At 38.6% G+C, this 14,567-nt stretch overlaps 2 protein-coding genes across 2 annotated transcripts in view; both read left to right on the forward strand.

Annotated features, from left to right (window-relative positions):
• Positions 1-4,020, forward strand: part of LOC117446271 (complement C1q subcomponent subunit C-like) — a 9,058-nt gene extending 5,038 nt beyond the window's left edge. The window contains exons 6-7 of the mRNA XM_034082361.1: positions 715-841; positions 3,753-4,020. Of these exons, the coding sequence (XP_033938252.1) occupies positions 715-841; positions 3,753-3,887 (262 nt within the window). The 3' untranslated portion in view covers positions 3,888-4,020. The remainder of the gene's footprint in view (positions 1-714; positions 842-3,752) is intronic.
• A 1,423-nt stretch (positions 4,021-5,443) lies between these two features.
• LOC117446272 (complement C1q subcomponent subunit B-like) lies at positions 5,444-8,214 on the forward strand. The gene is made up of 5 exons (XM_034082362.2): positions 5,444-5,535; positions 6,159-6,315; positions 6,674-6,905; positions 7,120-7,237; positions 7,892-8,214. The coding sequence occupies exons 1-5, from the start codon at positions 5,533-5,535 to the stop codon at positions 8,102-8,104; spliced, it is 723 nt and encodes a 240-aa protein (XP_033938253.1). The 5' UTR covers positions 5,444-5,532; the 3' UTR covers positions 8,105-8,214.
• The last annotated feature ends 6,353 nt before the right edge of the window (positions 8,215-14,567 follow it).

A 14,567-nucleotide genomic window follows, 5' to 3' on the forward strand; every position in this document is an offset into this window, starting at 1 on the left:
GGACTACAGATGAAAAATAGCCTCTTGCACATTTAAAGAAATGTTGATTAATTTGCACTGTCCCTGTTAAATAAATGAATACAACAAATACAATTGAGTAACGCTAATCCTCACCCAAATGATAAGCCTTAATGTCTGAATCAAATGCAATTGCAATCCCTCTGAGCATTGTTAGGACATTTTATACAAAAATAAACAAATATCAACTTCATGATGGCACTACAGAAGGAGTCAGGTGAAAGTAAATAGGATTCATCGTCTAGGGAACATTTCTGTGAAAGATTCTTGACATTCAATTACTGTTGACATTCAGTCTAGACCAGCGTTTCTCAAAGTGTTGGTCCAAACGTTGCTGTTGGTATGCATTTCCAAGCTGCGAAACCAGATTAGAAAAACAACCAGTCTTTAGTGAGTTAATCAAGTTTGTGTGTTTGAGGTGTCATGAATTTACTACAGCTGTTTTGGGAAAATCCCAGTCAGGAACCGATTTCTGATTAATCTAAGACCATTTTGTCTTGGTTCAAAATGTAATGGGTGCTTCCTTGGACTAAGCTTCTCCATTTTAACAAGTTTCATGAAATTGGACTGGTAGTTTTCCAGTAATCCTACTTACAAACAAACAAACCTACCCCAATCCTCATTGGAGTGCAAGCCATTTTTCAAGCTTGCAGGGTTAAAATGTTCCATAAGTTTAATCAAGTTTGTGTGTTTTAGGTGTCGGGTGTCAGGGACGTACTACTTTGTGTATCACGCCTCCTTGGATGAAAAACTGTGTGTGCTGATGAAGCGCGACCAAGTTCTGCTGGCATCGTTCTGTGATCATCGCCGCACGAGGAGACAGGTATAAAACAATATATATATAATATAATATATTACAGATTTATGCAACGTTTTGAGGTTTTCTAAGAGTTCCCACCTACTGTTAAAACGACATACAAGTTGCTCACAGGGCATCTTAGACTCAGAGAATAAGGGATGAACATTTAATAGAGTTTGTTAAGCAAAGGAAAAAAATTACTTGTTTTCTTGTTTCATATTTTGGGTCAACCAATCACACCCTATTAAAAAAATGGTTATAAGTAGCAGCAATGTCGACCTCATAAGATAAGATGAGAGCAACAGTTTGTCAACATCTTGTTAAAGTACAGAACATTAGTGAATGTAATTAGTTCATTTTTTTGGTGTCAAGCTCTGCAAAAAGATGCATCCTGTGATTCTAAATGCAGAGATGGCAAAAGTACCCACATCCTTTACTCAAGTAGAAGTACAGATACTCGTGTTTAAAAATACTCTGGTGAAAGTAGAAGTACTGACTAAACTTCTTTACTCAAGTCAAAGTAAAGAGGCTTTGAAATGTACTTCAGTAAAAAGTACCCATAACTAGCAGCTGTTTAAAGAGTACCTGACCTCCCTTTATATCAATATAACAATAATGTAATTGTTAGCTAATGAATGTTTCCATGCTGAACAACGGCAACATGACAACGTTTCCATTGGTCCCTCTCCTTTAAGGCCCTGTCACACTGTCCCGAAATGGACACCCGATGGACACACGATAAAGGAAATGTTCAAATTCGGCTGTGATCGTAGCAACATCGGGCCGTTCGTGAGGGCATCTAAGCCATCGTATGACCGCCGGTGGAGTTTCTCAGGCTCCGGCAGCAACTTCGTGAGCGGCAACTTCGTAAGGCACTCATGAGGGCATCTTGTCAAATCGTGTCATCTTCGTGTTATCATCGGTGCATTCACATTCACTCTGATCGGGGCGAATGCCCGATGGCACCGAGGATAACAAGATGCCCTCACGATGGCCTTACGAAGGGCAAAATTGACACACGAATTCAACACGAAAATGAACCTTCGCAAGGTCCTTCGGCAATTGTTTGGCATGCCAAAGATTTTGCCTCCGCTCACGAAGTTGCTGCCGGAGCCCGAGAAACTCCGCCAGCGGTCATACGATGGCTTAAGATGCCCTCACGAATGGCCCGATGTTGCTACGATCACAGCCGAATTTGAACATTTCCTTTATCGTGTGTCCATCTGGTTGTTTTATTGCACAACAAAATCATGTAAATATATTATGTAAATAACCCAATTTGTGTTCTGTGAAACTAAAAAGGATATAATATATTATTTTGAAGGACAGTTGACAGGAAATTGTTGTTGTTATGGAAACAACATTACGGAGAAATCGTAATATTTTCTACATAAAAAGACGGATAAAGTAAAGAACAAAGTCTGAAGATATCAGTACAGTATCATAGTACTGTAACATAATTGTTTTTGGTACTTTCGTTGCAGTTGTATGTCTTAAATGTAATGTAAATGTTGCCTTCGTGTGTGGTTCGGGGCCATCTTCGTGCGAAATTCACAATTCCATATTCGTGTGTCCATCGGGTGTCAATTTCGGGACAGTGTGACAGGGCCTTTAGAGAAGACCAGGAAGTGATGGATACACAGATCGTGTTCCAATCAATAGGCACGCAGTGACTCTAAAGAATAATAAAAGAAGTAGAAAGTACCGGTATTTGAGTTCAACATGTGAGAAGTAGAAAGTACAGGTATTTGGGTTCAACATGTAAGAAGTAGAAAGTACAGGTATTTGTGTTCAACATGTAAGAAGTAGAAAGTACAGGTATTTGTGTTCAACATGTAAGAAGTAGAAAGTACAGGTATTTGAGTTCAACATTTAAGAAGTAGAAAGTACAGGTATTTGTGTTCAACATGTAAGAAGTAGAAAGTACAGGTATTTGTGATCAACATTTAAGAAGTAGAAAGTACAGGTATTTTTGTTCAACATGTAAGAAGTAGAAAGTACAGGTATTTGTGTTCAACATGTAAGAAGTAGAAAGTACAGTTATTTGGGTTCAACATGTAAGAAGTAGAAAGTACAGGTATTTGTGTTCCACATTTAAGAAGTAGAAAGTACAGGTATTTGTGTTCAACATGTAAGAAGTAGAAAGTACAGGTATTTGTGTTCAACATGTAAGAAGTAGAAAGTACAGTTATTTGGGTTCAACATGTAAGAAGTAGAAAGTACAGGTATTTGTGTTCAACATGTAAGAAGTAGAAAGTACAGGTATTTGTGTTCAACATGTAAGAAGTAGAAAGTACAGTTATTTGGGTTCAACATGTAAGAAGTAGAAAGTACAGGTATTTGTGTTCAACATGTAAGAAGTACAAAGTACAGGTATTTGAGTTCAACATGTAAGAAGTAGAAAGTGCAGTTATTTGTGTTCAACGTGTAATAAGTAGAAAGTACAGGTATTTGTGTTCAACATGTAAGAAGTAGAAAGTACAGGTATTTGTGTTCAACATGTAAGAAGTAGAAAGTACAGGTATTTGTGTTCAACATGTAAGAAGTAGAAAGTACAGGTATTTGGGTTCAACATGTAAGAAGTAGAAAGTACAGGTATTTGAGTTCAACATGTAAGAAGTAGAAAGTACAGGTATTTGTGTTCAACATGTAAGAAGTAGAAAGTACAGGTATTTGTGTTCAACATGTAAGAAGTAGAAAGTACAGGTATTTGTGTTCAACATGTAAGAAGTAGAAAGTACAGGTATTTGTGTTCAACATGTAAGAAGTAGAAAGTACAGGTATTTGGGTTCAACATGTAAGAAGTAAAAGTAAAAAGTCATCAGAAAAACAAGTAGTGGAATAAAGTACTGATACCAGAAAAAGTAGTACTTGTACTCCACTACTTCCCACCTCTGTCTAAATACATTAAAGTACTTCCTGATTTCCCCTCCAGGTGACGGCGGGCAGCTTGGCGGTCTACCTGTCGAGGGATCAGGAGGTTTGGCTGGAGACTAAAGACTACAGAGGGATGACAGGAAAACAGCAAGGATACAGCATCTTCTCCGGCTTCCTGCTGCACTCCCACTGACCTGCAGGACGGACATACAAACAGCCCTCCTCATTCCTCATTATTAACAGATTTAAACTCCAAGGCTGAAACGTGATGCATTTTCAAGTCTAATGTCTATTCTATTTGAAATAAAAGAACATATTTGACATTTGCCCGCTTCCTTTTCTTTAATCTATAGTCCCGATATGGTTAAAAACAATGTATCAGATTGTCAATTGAAACTTGCGCAAAAAGAAAACATAACATTTACAAAATGCAAGAAAATTAAAGAGGATCTGAGAATGAAGAATTGGTATATTTGACAGGATGTCACTATAATACATTTACTGTAGATCAGCTCTTTGTCGATGGGCACGTTGACAACATTTCATATTTTGTGGAACAGATACTGACATGTAGATTCGGGTAAAGAGCCTTAAAAAACACTGCCAGTAAAACAGAGATAGAAACAGGAAGTTCAGATTAAAAATCAGAACAAAATATTAATCTGAGAACATGGTTTTTTAATCAGAAAGATTCAACAATGCTGCATCATCACTTCTTTATCATGGGAGATTTTCCTGACTTCTTGTTTAAGTGTTTCACTTCCTCTGATGGATGATTTGCTTTGTCAGACAAATTAAATATGTGTAATTACAGGTTAACAGGAACAGAAAGTGAAGTTTAAACAAAAATACAGCAAATTTAGCGAGTTGTGATATGAACTCCACCTTAACCAGCTACAATATACACATATATCTTAAAGCATGAACACTACTAGTGGAATAATAATAATGTAACCCTTTAACTTGCCATTAGGTAGCCTATATTTACACTGTGCTTTATGAGGTTGCGCTAGACTTTTCCGCTGTCCGTCGGACGGACAGGATCGTAAAACTTCTGTCAAAATCCAGAATTACCCGTCGGCCTTTACACAACTCTGACGGGGGGGAAGCATGCTCGTGAACTGTCAACGGGGGGGGAGGGGGGGACAGTTCACATGTGCCGTGTTATGCATGGCTGCTGCACTTCGCGGGAGCGTGCACAGCGTAAAGCCAAAACTCACAAAAAATGCCCTTTTGGAGGGCACGCATAACACGGCATAACACCGTAGCCTCGCTGCGGGGAAACTGTGGCGCTGTTCCGAGTTTGTTCTAATCTGTCAAAATGACGGACTGCTTTCAGATTTGTCCGTCATTGTTAAAAAAAATCCGTCATAGACAGAAAATATTCGGTTAACGCAACCTCTATCGTACCATGTGTTTATTACCCCAGATGCACCAATAAGCATTTAACCTATTTAGATGGTCAAAGTTGAGCAAACCTGAACGATTTTATGTTTTCTTTATGTTTTGAAATGCATATTTTACAACATATTTCTAGTGTGAAATATCCTAATCTTCAAAGTATTACACACTTCAGAAACATTTGTGTCAGTGAAAAGTATATTACCTAAAAAACTGTGGAGTATGAAATACGCAAATACCTGAAACTTACATATATATGAACTTTTTGTAATTGTATTACTAGAAGTATAGCATCCTAAAAATATATAAATTCCAACAGAGCATGCGCCATTGAACTGTTTCACTTCCTGTTTATTTCTCCGGACTGAAGCTGAAACATCTCCGCTCTCCGTCAGCGTATCACTCCACCACAAGACGAGGGACTGCTTTATCTACAAATGGTGAGACTTTTGCGTTCTATAAAATAAAATAAAAACATTTGCATGTAGACATAGAGCGAGAAAATCACTTATTCGGACAGCAGCATTGGTGATAGAGAAGTGGACAGTTTTATGTCATGGTATTTTGAACAAAGTATTATTTGTTTTATTGTAGAAGCAGATTTAGGACCGTTGTCTATGTCTTATCTAGCAATAATCTAATTTGTACCATATGAAGAAATCTATTTTCTTTAGCAATTAATTTATTTTAAAATTACATTCATGATATCTTGTGGGCACTTCAGATACCCAAATGTAATTGCACGACCACACAAATATGTAATTGTTAAATATCAGGTTTTGACCCCAAATAACAACTTGAGGTCACTTATTTCACAACGTGTGGGATGTTGGCACTTCAGATACCCAAATCTAATGTCAAAACTACTGAAAAAAGATTTTCATTACACGTTCCCATATTTTCGGTAGTCCTCCTAAGTAGCAAAAACAAGTGTGTGTGTGTGTGTGTGTGTGTGTGTGTGTGTGTGTGTGTGTGTGTGTGTGTGTGTGTGTGTGTGTGTGTGTGTGTGTGTGTGTGTGTGTGTGTGTGTGTGTGTGTGTGTGTGTGTGTGTGTTCTGTTCAGGCCCCCCGGTGGCTGAGCTGCGGTACTGCAGTGTTTCTGCTCCTGCTCCACATCTCTCTGGTCGTCTCACAATCCTGCGCCAATGGGATCCCGGGGATACCGGGCAGCCATGGACCCAACGGCATGGACGGGCCAGTGGGAGAAAAGGGAGACGCTGGTGAGCTGAGACAGAGACTTCAGAAACATTTGATGTTAATTATTGTTTTTCTTCTGGAGATCTGACTGTATACGTTTACTGAAATGTTTTCTTAAATTTTACTGAGCTGGTACATTTTCACTCATTGTTTTAAAATTTGACAAATAAACTTTATATTTAAGTTGCAATTTGGGAGAGATTTAAACAAATGACTTTTCAGTATATTAAAGTTTTCTGGAAAAAATTAAGAATATTTTTCAATATCTTTTTTATTTTCTCACATTTTTATTGCTAAATGTTTCTCAAATAAAACATAAGTATTTTGACTGAATAAAGCCTTGAAATTTGAATCTTGACCGACGTTTCTCTGGATGATCAGGTGAGGCAGGACAGCCTATCAGGGGCCAGAAGGGGTTTCTGGGTCTCGGGGGCCCCCCAGGACGCCCCGGCCTGAAGGGGGACGTGGGTCTTCCTGGACATTCTGGAAACCCAGGCCGACACGGGGAGAAAGGAAGACCCTTCAACCCTTCCAACCAGCAGATATCTTTCTTCTCCTACAAACGGGTGATATCTCAAACCCCAGAACTCGACAATACCATCGACTTCAACCGGTCAGTGCTGCTAACGTTTACATTCAGGGAAATAAATGTTATGTAATGTAATTATAGTGAAACAAGTTTATGAGGGAGACTGTGATTAATAGTTTTTATTTGCTTAAAGGCCACCTTTTTAACTAAAGTAACTAAATAAATAATATATGTGTAAAGGATACAAAGAGTGGTACAATCCTAATAGGAACATTTAACAGTTAAACTCTTCCCACAGCCAGATTTTGCCTGAGCTGGATGAGCAGTTTCGTGGAGAGGAATTGAACAACGGGACGTTCACATGTGCCATCAAAGGAATCTATTTCTTCAGTTATCACTTTTCAGCAAAGAGCAGAGTGAGTTCTTTTGATTTGCTTCATTTTGTCCTCAAGAGCCGCGAAAGTGTTTGAAAAACACTTACATTTTAAAGTTGTAGTACTTTTTCTTTTTCATACTTCTTCAATACTGCTTTTTATACTTTCAATCCACTATATTATGGTTGCCAATATTTTAGGTTTAGGTCCTACCGTAGCTCTAATACTGCAATGTTTTTGAATACTTGGTCCAACTCTATCCTATTATAATCGGTTAAAATCGATATAAGGTCCTGACACCCTTGAATAATCTGTGTCATCTTAAGGAGCACTCTTTATCCACCCATTGTTGCACACTTTAAAGGTCTCCTATAATGCAAAATGCACTTTATGATGTCTTTTATACGTAGATATGTGTCCCGGTGTGTCAGGGAACTCACAAAGTGTCAGAAAATAAAACCCTCTCTCTTTTCCTTCGTACCCAAATCTCTAAAAACGGGGCTACAACGGAGCTGATCCAGATTTGCGTCCGATATGATGATATCTGAAATATCTGAAATGTAGGCTGGCTTTAAACCCACGGGCCTATCAGGAACGCTGCTATCAGAAACAATGCACCCAATTTAACTTAGGATAATGTATATGAGAAGGCTTTGTTTTGAGTACTTCTTCCACCACTTGTATGATCACTTGTAGGTGTGTGTGAAAATGATGAAGAACAGTGAGGATCACATGACGCTGTGCGACACGTCCGAGGGTTTCCTGGTGACCTCCGGCTCTGCGGTGCTGGACCTGAAGGTCGGAGACACCGTGTCTCTGCAGGCGACCAGGTACAACAGCTTGGTGACGAAGATGGACAGCACCAGCCACACCTTCACCGGATTCCTGATCTCCCCCACCGGCATCTGAGCCACAACATTTATAAAATATCAAACTTCTAATAGAGGACATTTACAGCTATTACATGAAATGTGTGCAAAGATCAGCAGAATTAATAAAGACACTGTTGCTTTAAAGAATGTTTTTGTGTGTGTGTGTTAGCACTTAACTACGAATGATGTGTGTTGTTGTTGTTGTTGTAATACCCATTGGATCTTCCTTTCTAATAGCTAAAGGTACAATCGTCCATCATTTCCTACATTCATCGTACATTTTCATGATTTTAAGGGGTTACAGTTGGTCTATATTTTGGTTTGTATTAATTTCTAAGGAGAAAAGTCAATTAAATTATACTTTTTAGAATTTGGTTTACTATTCTACAAATAAATGTTATAATTATATCACATATAAGAACGTTTTAAAGACCTGAACACAAGCTTTATATTTACAGAGCCTTGTCCTGCATTAGAAAAATATGTGGTTAAAAAGTCAAATAAACACTTTATTTTGTAAATAAATAAAACAGGCAGAAGCGTAAGGAGGATACGACAGATCAGTGATAAAATATTTATTGTTGTGGTGTGTAGCATTTCCTCGAGTGGCTCACTAATTAAAAACTCTGAGGGATCAGGTGTTCTTCTCTCTGACTGATTCGAGGCCAGCAGCTCGTTCATTATCCATCACACAGGATCAGGTGAGAGGACGTTTAACCTTACAGCCGTGTGGTCGAACACAAACAGAAACAGGAAGTAGAGGATCGTCTCTACCACAAGGATATGTAATTGTTAAGTTGTTAACAGTAGTCTTTTTGAATCGTATCAATCATACATCAAATAAATAATCTTATGAAGTTTAAAAAGCTTGGTAAAACAAACAAGAAAACTGCTGAATGTTAGTACAATTTTAATATACTGTAGCTGAAAAAGCCTACTTCATTAATTCTATAGTCATTTTATTTAAAAAGTCAGGATTTTTCTGACATTCTAAACTTCATTTGGAAACCCAAATAGAGGCTTTATATTCATTTTATGAAACCGTACTTTAAATATCCCAAAACAATACTTTGTTTTTCTGTGCAAAACACCAGTTAATGATTTGATCTGTAAAGCAGGGTCTTTATTTACCTTTTCAGTCATTCAAAAGCATATACAGCATAGCTAGCATAGCATAACAGTGCTAACGTTAGATAATAATGTGCTAACATACTCTGCTAACGTTTGCCCCAAAAGTTTTTAGGTATTAAAAGTCTTCACCTAACCTCTCTGGGTATTTCAACTAACTTAAAATCTGCAAAACAAGGAGTAAGGAAGGAGGGAGATGTAATTGTCGGACCCTCAGTGCTGACTAATGCTGTGTTATGATTGGCCAGTCTGCATTCGAGGGGCGGGACTTAATGGAAGGTCAATTCTCACAGATAACATGCAATTTAGCCCCGAAGAACATGCCATGATCTGGAAATGGCTAACAATACCCCAAATCACAAAATGATATGAACTGTGGGAACATGGGGTTTATAACATAAAAGCATGTCCTCTCTCATTAAAGAGCGCCCCCTGGTGTCTGGAGGCTGAACTTCAGCCCAGTGAGTCGCTGGCTGACGGGCTGCTGAACACACCGTTCCTGGCGTAGAAGGTGCTCTTCACCACGGAGGATTTGGCGCGGGATGGAGTTTTGTAATCCAGAGTGTAGTCGCCTGCAGGAAGTCAGACAGCGTTAATGTGGAGGGAATATCTAAGAGGATACAGAGAAAATGTGGTGACCGCTCGATATAAACACTGCCATGTTTTTCATTCTTACCCTGTTGCTGTTTAAACTCCTGAGTTTCCCCACAGGGATTAATAAAGCTCCATTTTATCTTATCTTATCCTAATATGTGTTCCTAAGTTTAATGTATATTGGTTTCAACTCAAATAAACACAGATATAAACTTAGATTTGGACAGTTTCATCCAAAATGTGACAGACTAGTTTTTAATCTGTAGCATCAATATGTTTTTTAAATGTCTTTCATTGAACAATATCTTTTTCCTCTTCAACCCTCCTTCTGAGGAATAAGCAAATTCCCGGAAAGTGTGCCAGGGTTTGGAGCAACATTTTCATAGTGGTCAAACTGTCAGAATAACAACTACTGTATTTCCCCACGTGGATTAATAAAGGTCCATCTTATCTTATCTTACTTTGACGGTCATTTGATGCCATAGAGCACATGCTTTTTGGGGCTGTCCCTTCCTTGTATTGTGTCATAAAGGCGTTTGTGCATTTAAATGGAGTGCAACGGCTAAAGTCATACTGTATCAGACACTGATATACACCTGAACATCAGCAGGATATGTCCTCTTTAACTCACCCAGCCTCCAGCCGTACTCCCAGGACGAGAGCAGAGGAAAGTCAAACTTCTCCTCGGGTCGGATGTTTCCTCGTCTCTGCAGGTACAGGCGGCGCCCTTTACCCTGCGGAGGACACCAACGTTACAGAATAACACAAACTAACCATCTATTTTATTTGTATTTACTTGCACTATTTTATCTGTTTTATTTGTTAGATGTCCTATATATATGTTGCATTGTTTGAGGAGCCTGTGAACTAAGATTGCCATTGACATATCTACACTGTAGCTAATGTACAAATGACAATAAAGCCTTGAATCTTGAATCCCTGTGTCCTGCAAGGTCAAATGACAGTTTCTCTCCATGGACCACGGTTGATTTGAATAGAGCATACAGTAGATAACAAAGTCCATTATTTTAAGGTAAAGAGGGGAACATTTCCTATAAGTACAACGTTCACTTGAACTGCTTTAGGAGTCTAAAATATACCCACAGCAGAACATGGCTCAACCTCATACACTGACTATGGAGAAAAACCCAATTTAACCACTCTTGAAACACCCAAACTTTTATTCATACGTGGTGTGATGAGTCCTGGTAGAGAGCGTTTCTGGTGTTTGGAGAGACTGGCCTCATGAGGGGGGAGACATTGGGAAGACCCACCCCCTCCGGAGAGATCTCAGGAGGAGGGAGATGAGGAGGAGGAGGAGGAGGAGGAGGAGGAAGAGGAGGAAGAGGAGGAAGAGGAAGGTCGCTCTGCTTCTTGCTTGTCCTGGTGACAGGAGGCAGGACAGCCCTAGTAAATGAAGCAGAAACACGAGAGGTTTAACCAAGAAGTGTCCATTATACTTACATCTGCAATTAACAATTTTCAGGACTGGCCCACTAAAACATAAAACCCGAAAATGAGAAAGCATTTTAGCACTTTGGGTTCCTTTGTCTGAGCCTGAAATAAGAGATTTTTTGCAAAGTTTCCCAGTCACATCTCTACCTCTAAACTGTTTGAAAACCCAAAGCTTTATATCCATTTTATGAAACCATACTTTTTTAGTGAAACAGTTAACGATTTGATCTGTAAAGCAGAGTTGAACTTTACTTTTCATTACAAAGCATATACAGCATGTTTATACATTCAGTAGCTAGCATAGCATAAAAGTGCTAACGTTAGATAATAGTGTGCTAACATACGCTGCTAATGTTTGCCCCAGAAGTTTCGAGGTGTTAGAAACCTAGAAATCTTCATCCAACCTCTCTAAGTATCAAGTGACACTTTTACACAATGCTTAACTTCAACATTTGTTTTTCAATTACCCATGTTGAGCTCACTCAAATATAAAACCCGAAAATGAAAAAAACATTTTAGCACTTTGGGTTCCTTTGTCTGAGCCTGAAATAAGGTCTGTGGTTAACACGGGCTGAAGAGAGTTGGAATGTTTCCCAGTCAAATCTCTGAATCCCATTCTGTGAATGAACCAGGGAGATGCTGCCTTCAGGGTCAACCTACTAAAATACTCCTCCATTGAAAAACAATAAAAACTATGTTTATAATGTTCCTGTATTTAAGTATGTGTAATGTGTTCTTGAGAGAGGAGGATCTTCACATTGTAGATTTGAGGATTAAAAAAACACTTGACCTGAGGTTAGGTTTCTGTTGTTGTATTTTATACTGATATTCATCAAATTGCACTGTACCTATGTAATAAACAATGTACATATGTCCAACAATAACTAGATCAGTTTTACATAATTCAAAGCTCACTGCGTGTTGCCGGGCAGATTAGTCCCCTCGGTGCTGATGTTTTGGGGATCGTTGGAGGGGTACAGGTGGCTGTAGCGTTTCTTCCAGGACAAACGGGTCAACATCTCCTTCTGGATCTGCTCTCTGTAGCAGTTCTGGCTCTGTGTCGTCAGCATCTCCTGCCAGAAAGCTTCACTTAGCAACTCTGTGTGACATTTAGACACCATTTGATATCTACTTCCATCTTTATGAGACTAAATTTAAAGGCGTGTTGGGATTGGTGGACATTGTTTTCCAATCCCAACAATCCATGAATCCATCCATTACATTACATTACGTTACTTATTAGACGCTTTTATCCAAAGCGACTTACATACTCAATACTGTGGGCAATCCCCACAGGAGCAATTTGGGGTGAAGTGTCCCAGGGACACAACGACATGCTGACTGCAGGGGGGTTCGAACCTGTGACCCTCTGATCCGAACACCTACGCACAACCCACTGCGCCGCACGCCTCCGTTCATATGCTCAATGCTTTTTTATTATAGTTTTCTTCAAATAGTTTTCTATCTCTGTTTTTAATTTTTGTTTTATTTTTATGTATGCACCACAACACCAAGTCAAATAGAGTGGTGCAGTGACGCGTCCTAAAACCCGGATATACAAAACAAAAAAAGCACTTTAAAGAGTTAGCTTAGTCTCAATTTCTTAACCTGATAATAAACCTGATTCTGAGTCTGATTGGCCATGTCATCATCCTAACATTTAGATAACAGGATTGTTTTCTTTAAATCTAAAGTAAATGACATTCAAGTATTACTTAAAGGTGGGGTAGGTAAGTTTGAGAAACCAGCTCGAGTGCGCTAGAATTTGAAAATACACAGCCGGAACAAATCTGCCACTTCCTCTCAGAGCCCCTCCCCCAACACACACGAACGCGCACATGACCAATGAGGGCACGAGGTAAGTTTGTGCACAGATGGAAGGCTGACAGGCAGGTAGGCCATCCAGTTACTTTAGCTGGCTCAGATGATTGGTCGAGCTTTTTACAGCGCCACGGCTTCCACAGATGATATTTGTTATGGATGTTTTGTCAAAGCACTTCAGATATTCATTGCTATCGGGATGTTAAGAGCATTCCATGGAATATAACAAAAAGTGTATCTCGAGCCGGTTTCTCAAACTTACCTACCCCACCTTTAAATAGAGATGACAAGAAAGCAATGTTTCAGAAACCAAACATAATATCTGAAGGTCTTCATCTTGTAATCTCATAAACAAGGGATCTTTAGAAAACTAATACAACAAAAACGCCTTCACAGGAAAATAGCAAAAAGAAACACACTGATCTCTTTCATGATTAAAAGAAAAATAAGTAAAATAAGCAAACACTTAACTAATGAAAACAGATGTAGCGCTGCGGCTACAATCCCATTAAAGAACAATTTAATAAAATAAGTGTTAAATATCTTCATTTACCTCTGTTGTTCCTGCTGCTGAGCTGCTTTTCACGGAGGAAAAGAGAAGAGGATCAGATAACACACTGTAACGTAAGGAAACACACACACACACACACACACACACACACACACACACACACACACACACACACACACACACACACACACACACACCCTGTAACCCTATCCCTTTGTCTATGCTTTGACCTTTGCTGATGAGCGCCCCCTGTGGCCACAAATGGCATCTATGCAATATTCAATATTATCATCACATAATTGATTATAAGAGAATCAGTATCTTATTTTACAAAGACTTAAAGCAATATGGCACCACTATTAAAAACATTAGGAATACAAAGGCAACTAAACGCAACTGTGTATCATTTCAAATATGTTATTTCAAATGATACCGTTTGCTTTTTTGTTTTCTTCTTTATTTGTATGTGTACCTGTGTACCCAAAGTAATGGAAAGTTAATTTACTCAAGGACTTTTCTTTGGTACATCTTTGAGGTACATGACTTTACTTGAGTATACTATATAATAGTAGTAGAGTAAATATACTCATTTGTGGGCAGGTAAAGGACTAAAAGATATTTAGCTGTCCGTAAATAATGTTATCTTACCCTTTACCAGCTGCAACATTAACATAATAGACACATGAATGCATCAATAGTTATAAGACAGTCATATAATATATAATTAAGCAATAGCTCACGACAGGCCGTGGTATATGGTCATTATACCTAATTAAAAACAGCCATTACTTTTATAAAACGGTTAACAAAGTATGGCAATATGAAATAAAAATACATACTCCAATTTAAATATTTTTTTATAGTAAATAATGATGTTCAAAATAAAATAGTCCCTCCGTTGCCTTCTGCACGAAACATAGTGCGAGGTGGTTGCTATGCAACAACACTAACAGCTAGCGAACATATTAGACAGAGAGCGTTGATCGATTAT

This window comes from Pseudochaenichthys georgianus, chromosome 5 (assembly GCF_902827115.2).
Source record: "Pseudochaenichthys georgianus chromosome 5, fPseGeo1.2, whole genome shotgun sequence".
In the NCBI taxonomy this organism is placed as follows: Eukaryota; Metazoa; Chordata; class Actinopteri; order Perciformes; family Channichthyidae; genus Pseudochaenichthys; species Pseudochaenichthys georgianus.